Source organism: Schistocerca americana, chromosome X (assembly GCF_021461395.2).
Source record: "Schistocerca americana isolate TAMUIC-IGC-003095 chromosome X, iqSchAmer2.1, whole genome shotgun sequence".
In the NCBI taxonomy this organism is placed as follows: domain Eukaryota; kingdom Metazoa; phylum Arthropoda; class Insecta; order Orthoptera; family Acrididae; genus Schistocerca; species Schistocerca americana.
The window spans coordinates 582,337,176-582,348,195 of record NC_060130.1 but is presented as its reverse complement, the minus strand read 5'-3'; the positions used below and the strand labels follow the sequence as shown (position 1 = coordinate 582,348,195).

The window sequence follows — 11,020 nt, the reverse complement described above, 5'->3', positions numbered from 1 at the left end:
CAGTTGAACGGAATGGTTAATGTCTTGAAAAGATGTTATACGGTTAACATTAACAAAACTAAAACGAAAGTAAAACAGACCGAGCAAGGTGTAGCAGTGGTTGGCGCACTGGACTCACATTCGGGAGGACGACGACTCAAACCCACGTCCGGTCATATTTAGGTTTTCCGTGGTTTCTCTAAATCGCCCCATGCAAATGACGGGATGTTTCCTTTAAAATGGCACGGCTGATTTCCTTCCCCATAGTGATACAATCCTAGCTTGTGCTCCGTCTCTAATGACCTCGATGTCGATTGGACGTTAAATCCAATCTCCCTCCGTTTAAAAGTAAAACAAAGATAATGGAATGCAGCGGAATTAAATCAGATGGTGGCGAAGGAATCAGATTAGGAAATGAAATACTAAAAGTAGTACATGACTTTTGCTACTTGAGTGGCAAAATAGCTGGTGATGGCCGAAGTAGAGAGGATACAAAATGTAGGCTGACTGTAGCAAGGGAAACCATTCCTGAAAAGAGAGGAACTTGTTAACATCTAACATAAATTCAATGTTAAGGTGTCCTTTCTGAAGGTGCATGGAATGTAGCCTTGCGTGAAAGTGAAACGTGGACGATAAGTAGCTCAGAAAAAAAAAAAGAATAGGAACTTTTGAAATGTGGTGTTACAGAAGAATGATGAAGGTTAAATGGGTAGATCGAGTAACCAACGAGGGGAACTGTATCTAATTGGAGAAAAATAAAATCTATGGCTAAACATGACAAATAGAAGGAATCAGTTGATAGGATACAATCTGAGGCTTCAGGGAATCGTCGATTTGGTAGTGGAAGGAAGTGTGGGGGAAAAAACTGTAGAGGGAGACCGAAGGATGACTACAGTAAGCAGTTTGAAATGGATGTAGGTTGCACTAGTTATTCGGAAACGAAGAGGCTTGCACAGGCTTGATTAGGGTGGAGAGCTGCATTAAATCAGTCTTAGGACTGCAACAATACCGTCCATCGCGCAGTGCAGTTACTTCAGCTTTTACTACAACATATGCCACTGAATATTTCAATGAGGCGGATAATGAATGAATAAGCGATAAGTGTTCAATTTGTAATTTCTGAACTATTTGAAACTTTACAATTTATGAATCGTCAAATAATTTTAGTTTGATAGAAGTTACTTTAGTACAGAAATTGTTAGTTACAGCTTATGTGCCTTCACTCTCTACTGTAATGGGTAATATATTGTGAGTATTATTTCAGGGGATTTGTGTCTGAATGATAACGGCGAATAGATCAAAAATTACAGAATTAATTTCTCTGTGAGCTTTACAGGGTAAGTAATTCAGTGCAGAAAAGTAAATTGCACTAATTCTGTTATTACTCTCATTGAACTTGCCAAATACAAGACCGAAAGAGAGTGGAAGAGGAAAAAAATGAAATATGCTGTATCGTCTAAAGAGATTTTATTTGCACAGTTTTAGTACATATTGTTTTGGTCGAATAGTGCTTTTTCGTTAGCGTTTAAAATGAGGCTGTTAATTTTCGTCACTATCGCTTTCTCCTGACTCCTCCAGACGTGTGCAGGCAGTTGCTACCGAAACCTCGATATTGGTATCGTCGCCTTCAATTGGTATGCTGTAGAGGTCAACTTGGCGTCCCCGTTGAGCTTGAGCGGCGACAGTTTCAATAGTCTCAGATCTGGAGAAGCAGCGGAATGGAACCACCTTGTCGACGGTGTCTACTGCCTTGCATTCCCATTTGCACATCGGCAGACGCTTTCGGCTTATGCAGACTTTCTGACCCCGCAGCACAACCCTGTTCTGGAGTGAGACGCATGATGCGTCAGTTACTGGCTCGGGAGTAGTTTGATTTCCAGGAATGATCTTCTCCTCATAGCATTGCTTCGGCTGTGCTCTGCGAGGAGCTGCGCATTTGTCACCATACGTGTAGGCTTCGATGAACGCCGTGACGTTCCGCACAATGCAGTTGGCCGGAAGTTTGAAGTCCGTCTGTCGTTTGCCGTCGAAGGTACCGCAGAGACCGCGCACTGCTCGCCTGTAAATGTCGCTCGGTTGTAACAGTACACGCTGCTGGTCAAAGTAGATGATGAGATCCTGTATTTCCATCCTGACAGAGTCTGGGAGGGCGTAGGCCAGCACCAGCAGCTCTCCTTCCTTGTCGTTCAGCCCCGTCACCTCTGACTGAGAGACGGCAGCGGCCTGGCCGTTGGCTCTGAGCATGTACTTGCCCGACTGGTATGCTAGTGACACAACGTTGTCATCGACCAGCACTCTGACTTCCTGTAACAAACACGACACGGATTATAAATACATCACCGTTTATAGATAGAGGTGCAACCATCGAGTGAAAACAAAAGTGCAAAAGAGTAATCGTACACTTCCCGAAGAAACTTGAAGCTGAAATACTTCTGAAGTCGACTAATTTTCTTTTTTGACTATTATTTCTCTCTCAAATCAAATACTAAATTAGACGCTAAGTGCCAGGATAAAATATCTGTAGATCAAGACGTTAACGACTTACCCTCTTGTCTGAGATTTGCCGAGCCATCACTGTGACGTTAGGTGACGGGACAAGTGGGGATGGTTTCATGTCGCGCTGACGAGCTGTGGCGAGCAGGATTCTCCAGCAGGGGCTCTTCCACTCGAACGGGTATGTTAGATTGTCGTAAGTCTTAATGTAGGAAGAATCCACGCTGCAGGTTGCTACAAAGGAAACAGTATGTCATCTAATACTATTCATTCGCTCAAAGAAAACATCGCATATTTTTATGATCTAGTATCTCACCGTTATACTGCCAGTTGGTGTAGTAGTTAGCCACGCGTTCTGCTCTGGGCAAGAGAGGATGGCTGACGATGGCTTTTGCTACGGGCATCACGAGGCGAACGTTGTCGTAGGCGGCGTCCAAGTATGCAGATGAGAAGGAGAAGTTGAGCGAGCGCATGTTGGGTGCGACTATAAGATTGGCATACAGTTTTCCAGGAGCACCGGTACCATTTACGACGTTTTGTGATCCATAAAGGAAATAAGCGTAATCCAGGTTGGAGTAAGCTCTGTAAATCGAATGCTTCAATGCTTCCGGAATATTGTGATACTCGACCTCTAGGTCGTAATTGTTGAGCACACCAGCCTTAATTGTGGCGTTACGACATGCAGGCAGTACGTAGTTATCCTCCTTCATTTGAGATCTGCATTGCGCCACGAGTCTAGACTTCTGCAGGTATTGGTACATGCTTTGGCTTCTTCCAATATCAAGCTGAAAGTGGAAACAAATGCAAGAATAAGTGTCCACACCCCTATTGATTGCTCCCTACATTTTTCTAATAGTTGTGATCTATTAACTTACATTGGCCTGAACTGACATTCCTGACAAGCACGTGCCTTCTCCAGAATCTAGTTTGATATATACAGACGAGTTTGGATTGGTCTTCAGAGCTTTCTCCAAGTTCATAAATGGAACGTTGGGGAACACGGATTGTGCCTCCACACAAACCTGCAAGTAAATTTATAGGGTACATAACTTTAAACAATATTTAAAACACTTATTGCAGTTGGTATATTATTCTAAACTATATTTAAAACGCTTATTGCTGTTCTTTGGCCAGTATTTTAAGTACCTGGTAAGGTGAGTTAGCCTGTGCTCCTTTAACTGACGCGAAAGCGAGCAGTTGCGATTTGCTGGTCACCGGACTGGAACTCCAGACGATTGCCAGCAGCGAAGAAGCGCCTTTGCCTTCTACAAAATTCACTCCAACCGACAGCGCCTTCGTGATGACACCTGAAATTATTGGAATGCGCTTTATATCTAGAAAAGCGTGAATCAGACGTAATTCTGTTGGTGAAGTCTTGAAATATTAAGTACTATTGGAATATAGCTTACTCTTCGGAATTCCTTGTTCCTTCAATTTCTGTAGCAGTTCCTTATGTGATTCGTTGGGATTCACGTTACTCAGTGCGGCTCTGTTTTGACCAGAGGCTTGTCTCCTGTGCTTGCCTCTTCCCCAGAATATTGCTCCTCGTTTGGATCTGTAGTACTTCTCATGGCTTGACTCAGCGCTCTCTGGTTCGTCAGACACCTCCTCCGACGCTACCCTGGACTCGGGCTGGTCTTCAGACTCCTGTGACTCTTCAGATTGCTCAGGTCGACGGCGTGATGAGGACCAAGGGATTCCCTCTGTCAACAGAGTTGTGCTTTATAACACAGGTACCAACAAAGATAAGAAAAACAGCACTTGCAATTTCTTCTCTATTTACCGTAACAGTGGACACTGAGTTCCACGGCTTTGGAGGTGGACTTTTCTGGCTCATAGTAAAGGCTGATGTTGCTGTAGTAGACCTGCTGCTCCGCATTGAAGAACAAGATAGCAGAAAGGGCATCGTGGTTTGCATATTTTTTGTATCTCTCGTACATGGCATCGTAATCCTTTTCCGAGTTGTACTCTACGGAATACACCATACCAGTTGATCTTCCGTACTGAGCCTTCCACTGCAGAAAAGTAGCGTTTGTCAGAGATTTACACTAAGAACACTCTCTTCTTGTTAACTAGAGCGTACAGCAAGTTGTGATAGAAATTCAAAATTCATTATTGTCGACCACTTTACGTTTCGTATATAGAAAACATAGGTATCGAGCTTTGCGCTCAGTAGTTTGAAATACATAGCACCAACCATTACTGTTTACTTACCGAGCGCGGCTTGCGAGTGTGAACTATTTCAGTTTCTGGCGCCGCAAGAGCAGCAATTTCCACGGGGGACATGCGGTAGATCGTTGTGTAAGGAACGCTGCTCATGTGTGACAGCTGGTACCTGTGGTTCTTGTCGATGGGCTGTAGTTTCACATATGTGCCACTGTCTTCGAGATCAACGTTGACGAGGAGTCTTACTGGTACTTGATATTGCTGGTTCTGAACATATCCGGCAGAATAACTCTTGTCGAGAGGGAGGACAGTGAATAAAATGGATCCTGAGCTTCTTCTTGAGTATCTACAAGCAGAGAAATTGAAATTCAGAATATAGCGCCACAACATCTTATTAGTTGCATAACGCATAAATTTTCATTAAAACACGTGTATTTTCGTTGAAGAGACACCAAGAAAATAACTTTTGTTATAAATACTTACACAGCCCTCACATCTGCAGTGATATTCCATACGGTCGGCCAGGCCAGGTGGCCCTTAGGAGCACTGTTGAGTTTTGGTGAAGTCTTCAGGCGCAGTTCTCCGCCAACTGAGTAGAGAACTGGAGTCTCGTATGCGATGGAGCTTGGGAATCCCAGAGCGTTGGGGAAAAAGATCCTGACATCAACTGCGCTTACAATACTAGTGCAGTTAAAAGGCAGCCCATTCTGTAGCCTGCTGACATTCTTCCTGATAGCTACAAACGAGAAAAAAAAAAGATTCATAAAAACCGGCCAGCGGTGATAGGAGACTAAACAGGGTCGTGTTGCTTTATGAGGTAGTAAATGAATAAAAAAGTAACCACTCTCGTTTAAAAAATATACTCGGCAAATATGTGCTTACCTTCCACCCATGAGTCAATTGTGTTGTTGTCAAAGGCAATTATAGACGGATGGGCCAGAACGTTTCCTGCTATTTGACCCTCAAGTTGTTCCCTCAAGTCAGATACGATGTTGATAACTGGATCCTTCGTTGGTTGATTCTCATTTTCATCTCCTTCTACAATGATGTATCTAAGCAGATGTTGTAGGGTCTTAATGCTGCTAACTGCAGCTTGTGCCTAGAACCAAAGTGAATAGAATGTATTGACTATACGTATTTATTAAAATGCAAAAGCGCTTCACGTGATTGAGATCTGAACTTACTTCTCCTGCAAGGTGCTCGAATCCTCCAATGTTCAGTTTCAGACCAGCGTACAGTGCATTAGGTATAAGTGTGTCCTTACTGCCGAGCTGGCTGTACTTCAGATCGTATGATAATGCCATCTCACGAATTAAGTAATCTTGTAAATGCTTGGCCGAGTACTGTACCGCGGTTTTATTTTGGCTCAGCATATTGACGGCTGCCATAGCACTTCTGGCTCTGTAAAATAGAAGAAATGGTTAATGAAGCGCCCATTTTCATCATACGACGAGCTACGCCATTTTGACAGTATGTAGGAAGGTAACTTTACTCACAGTTCCTCATTTTCAGGGGTTGTCAGTCTGGCAGCACTCTGAATAGCTGTCTTGACAACAGAGACGACGTGAGGGCTGGGATCTTGCTTCGAAAACTGAGCCAGCCTCTGCAGGACACTTGCCGAAGGTTTGGAACCCATGATAAGCAAAACTGCAGTGCTGCGGATCTGGTGTGTTTCGCCAGTGCTCTGGTAAATCTGGACCAAAACTGGTCTCACTATTTGGGGATAGAGTTCAGCAACCCTGTCGAGAGCCAGTACCATCAGAAGTCGTTGGAAGTTGGAGACCTGCTTCTCTCCCAGGATATACGGCAGTAGAGGTCTCAGGATGTATGGGTGTCCGATATTTCCCAGGGCTCTGGTGTATACTTGAATACCGACACTGTCAGCATTTTGAACAGCACGGTTGAGGAGGTTACCCAGGTACTTCACGTATGCTTGGAGCTCAGACTCGCTCGGACTGTCTAACTTGCCGTATAAGTGAACTGGGTAGAGATTGTGAGAACTGTCTCTGTCAACGATAGCGAGGCGCAGGAGGTTACCAAATCCCAGAAGAGCAGTTGCGTTCTCAGGACTATACTTCTCTGTGTTCTTCACTATCATCTGTAAAATGAACAGATGCACGATCATGTTACGAACGATAAATGACCTTAAATCACTCTACAGATTATGCTCAGTGTCCTCACCACTCGGTGATACTTACGAAGAATTCCTTGAGGAATGCTTTGTTGGGGTACAGAGCACTGCGCGGAATATTTCCGATGGCGTTAGCGGCAAGGCGTCCTCGAAGCTTCTGCAGTTTGATCTGCTCGTTAATAGTTCTGATTGCTGGTCCAGTGCCCGACTGTGAAAGGGCATTGATGAAGACAACCCTGAAATAAACGAATACAAATCGATTTATATATAAGTAAAGTGTTTAGTTCATTGTAGTTGGATTGAGATGTTACTTATATATATGGCGGTGGCGTCAAAACGTAACTTCAAACATGTTGACATATTTGTACACCGGGAACAATCTATACTTAGAACAGTCTTGGAACATGTTTTATTGTAGAAACAAAAGTCGTGAATAACACTGAGACTTACCACTGGGTGTATTTTACAGATTGCGGGTAGCTGTGCGAATCTGCTGGGTACGGTGCATAAAGCTTGTTAGCTATTTGGCGCAGAGGCGATACGCCGTATTTCATCAGCTCTCTGTTGAGGATCTGGAATGAGGCTAGCGTGTCGCTTGATGGGATGCTGCTAGGCTCTTGAAGCTGACGAGCAATCTTCTCAACCAGTTCAATGATAACGCTGATGTCTGGCTTGTCTTGAGGCTGCTCCATGTTGCTGAACGGTAGCAAAGGCGGTTGCAAAAGATCGGGCTCGGGAATTTCAAGATCCTCTTCGCTGCTGCTGCTGCTGCTGTCGGATTCGTCGGCATTGTCCCAAACCGCACGCTTGAACTGTCTCCTAGGCCTGTAAGCCCGTTCCTCAGACTCTTCGCTGAGTTCGTCGCTGTAGCCTCTGCCCTGAGCTTCGTCAGCGTGTTTCAGTGGAAACATCTCCTTGTACTCGTAAACAAGGTCGTCGTAGGTCACGGGGTCCGAGATTTGCGGAATGGGTTTGTCAGACTTAATCTTCCTCTGCAAAGTGATTTTCATCTGACTTCCGAGCATGCCCTTCTGTTGGTTGTATACCAGTGGGTTCAGAATGACTCTGTTCGTCGTTACCGACTTCTGGATTGTGTACTTCCGAATGGAACCACTGATAACGGCCTCTGTGTTCGACGAGCGCTGGAGAAAAGAAAATTCTTAAATAAGCATTCGACAGGATTCGTGTACAATGTTCACATTCAGTTGCCAAATAAAATCCAGAACATACCGATATAGTTTCTCCTACGGAGTTTTCAATAGGCTCCCAGCGAGTCACAGTGTTCAAGCCCCAGGTGTAACCAGCTCGTTTCTCACATTTCGTGTAGTTCACTGCTTTAGATACGGTGTACAGTTTGCTGTCGTCCTCCCAGTTCTCGGGTTCGATGTCATTGTCGGACAGAGCAGCATATTTGGGATAGGGATCGTACACGTATACCGTTTGACATTTGCCGGTAATGACGTCCTGGAAAATATAAAAAAAATTTGGAAAATATTAGGTGCTTACGAAATCAAATGATCCTACTCTCTGAAATCACTAACAGGTCAGTAAATATTCGCACCTCCATCGTCCAGTAGATATCACTGTCGCCGCCTGGGACGGGCCTACTGACTCTGTTGGAGCCCCGGAGGTCCAACTGGAATACACTGGCCTGTCCCTTGACCCAGTTGACGAACCATAATGGCACTTGCTTACTAACAGTTAGGTTAGAAATCTGGAAGAAGTTAAATGAAGGTGTGGTTAGTTCAGGTGTGTAATCGGTGCGACATACTTCGTGTATCAAGCAGTCGCAGTTTTCATTACACTCATTTTGTATAACACACTTACAACTCCGTTTGTGTAGTTGAGGTAGAACACATTGGAGGGGAGTTTAAAACTCTGGAAAGATAACTGGCTCTCAGGAATGTCAGCGTCCCAGCCACCAGACAGATTTTGGTGAACCTCAGCCACGCGGAAATCATCCAGCTGGTGAAATGAAACAGACATGCTTATGGTAAATATCTTTCTTAAATTTCATGTTGAAAATAAATTAGTAACAGACCATTCATATGTAGAATCATGCAACTGTTTAAAAGTGTAGAGAAATCGTATAAAAATACCATACAAACTTACCACAAAAATATATTTTGCTACAGAGAGATAATTTCTCTGTGATAATTTCGTTCAGAGAAAACTAACGTCCAGCGTTGTTTCCTATCATTATTGTTTTGATAAATACTGAAATTAAAGTATTTATAATACCTGGAAGGCCACAGTTGACGAATTTATGAGCTGGACATGTAGGTTTCCTTCTATCTGCACACCTGAAAACTGGTTGGCGACTTCATGTAGAGCCGTAAGTGCCTTGGACTTCAATTCATACTGGTAGAGGTAGCCCTTGGACCACGCTGAAATGATACACATAATACGATTGATCTGAAGTTTCTGACAGTCGCACCAGCTGTTAAGCACGTGCCTGCTGCCAACAAAGTTTCCCTAAACATTATTTGTAGCATATCAAGTAGCCAAAGAATAATGAACAGAATGTGATTCAGCTAATGCGAAGATAAAAGTATGATAATCGTGTTTCCAGGCGTCACAAACCATGGTGGTTAAGCGAGCTGGTGTCAGATACCTGACGTACAAAGTCTCTCTTGTGCAAAATAAGCAATTTCGCTATCGGAAGAAACTGTGGAACTTAGTTACTTACCATCTGGTTCGGCAGCGGACACAGTTGCCCCAACTGTAAAAACAAGAAGAAACGCAGAATGAAGACAAATTCGTCCAATTTACCTGTATAAAAAACACAAATATACTGGACATATTATGATAAACTGAAAAAAAGAATAAGTTTGCAAACAGAGTACTGATAACGTATTCAGAGTTGCTTTTAATGTTGAGGTTGTATATGTATGGTCTTGGTAAACACGAAGTGTAAAACGTCCTGAAACACTAAATTTTGAGACGATATTCTTCTACCACGGACCTGTTGTAGCTAATCGTCGGATTGTTTCTGTCTGGCCGTCTACTACAGACATCTGTAAGGCTTCAGTTGAAGAATTTACAAGTAGCGTAGAGCCAATTTGGGAAATGAATGTGCTGGGAGTTCCTTCAGAGAGTATTTATCCTTTACAGTTGAAAATTTATAGAAATCCCAGAATAACCTAACGTATTTTAAATGCACATCTTCTCAAATTCACATTCTCCAGTGTGTAATATAGTTCATTTTCGCATCATCTCACGGCTAGAGTTTCCCATAGTTGTTAGTATTCAGCAGCATACAATAGTCACGTAATTGAATGAGAAACGTATTAAAACATCAAATAATAAGCTATTTAGTACATTTTACCTTCTAAAATACTAAACGCATTGTTTTAGTCCCCCGTAAACAAATAGGAACATTAACTGCTTCCCGTCGAAGCTCTGTAATCGAGCATGATTGCTATTCATCTATAAGCTGAACCTGTTCTAAAGCTGTCGAGTAATACAACTGGAAATACTCTTTTAACGTATTGTTTCGATGTTCCGAGGCACAACTGGAAATGAAATTAGTGAATTTATCGAATGTAAAGCGATATCCAGTGGGACTGTACACTTTCTTCAATTGACGTCGCTTAATCATTTTCCCTGTACTTGTAGTTCTGTGTGTGAACACAGCAACAAGAATGCTTGGTGTTCTAACTATTACGATACCGGTACAAGCAAAGATCGTACGATAGTTAACTTTCGCAATAACTGGCAAAGTATGGATCGTACACGTTCTGAACTACGGAATACATTTTTCTCTGGCGCTCTAGCCTGACATTCAGATTTAAGATACTGGGAAGTATACATATGTGGAAAAAGTAATTTGCCACTTTGCAACAAATTAGAGTTAGACAGTCAGATGAGTACTACGGGACTTACCGAGGAGCCCCAAGAGGATCAGCGCCCACATGGCTGTGAGGACTGGGGAGCAGCTGGTACCGACTGGAGCGTGCGCCCAGCTTTTATAGCTGCTGCCAGCCCAGTCAGCGCGTCCCAGGTCGGCCGGGTCACGAATGGCGCGCTACGAACTACTGAATCCACAAGATGCTCCTGCTTGGCAACGCGCTCCTCCAGAAGCAAACCGATAACATGCAGAGGCGTGAACGCGCACGGAGACACATTTCGCGCCGTATGTATGATAATACAGTTTCATCTGGAAACCTTTTCTTTTTTCTTCCTCCTCAGAGGCACCGTCCCATTTGCAATAGAATTATCATTGTCAAACAAACTTAGGATGCATTAATG

General features: G+C 43.4%; 1 protein-coding gene across 1 annotated transcript; it reads right to left on the bottom strand.

Annotated features, from left to right (window-relative positions):
* Positions 1–1,518: 1,518 nt before the first annotated feature.
* Positions 1,519–10,685, bottom strand: LOC124556189 (vitellogenin-2-like). Its single transcript, XM_047130184.1, has 19 exons — positions 10,655–10,685; positions 9,011–9,156; positions 8,597–8,734; positions 8,331–8,483; positions 8,000–8,233; positions 7,220–7,911; positions 6,837–7,005; positions 6,135–6,736; positions 5,823–6,039; positions 5,521–5,737; positions 5,122–5,374; positions 4,687–4,984; positions 4,256–4,487; positions 3,882–4,175; positions 3,619–3,779; positions 3,348–3,494; positions 2,789–3,257; positions 2,525–2,706; positions 1,519–2,283 (listed from the first exon to the last, which is right to left on the bottom strand). The coding sequence occupies exons 1-19, from the start codon at positions 10,683–10,685 to the stop codon at positions 1,519–1,521; spliced, it is 5,400 nt and encodes a 1,799-aa protein (XP_046986140.1).
* Between the last annotated feature and the right edge of the window lie 335 nt (positions 10,686–11,020).

Coding starts and splice junctions, on each gene's coding strand:
- LOC124556189 (XM_047130184.1), bottom strand. CDS start 10,685: ATGTGGGCGCTGATCCTCTTGGGGCTCCTCG. Junction 7,912..7,999: donor CCGTAGGAGAAACTATATCG/GTATGTTCTGGA, acceptor TCTTTTCTCCAG/CGCTCGTCGAACACAGAGGC. Junction 3,258..3,347: donor GAATGTCAGTTCAGGCCAAT/GTAAGTTAATAG, acceptor TTCCACTTTCAG/CTTGATATTGGAAGAAGCCA.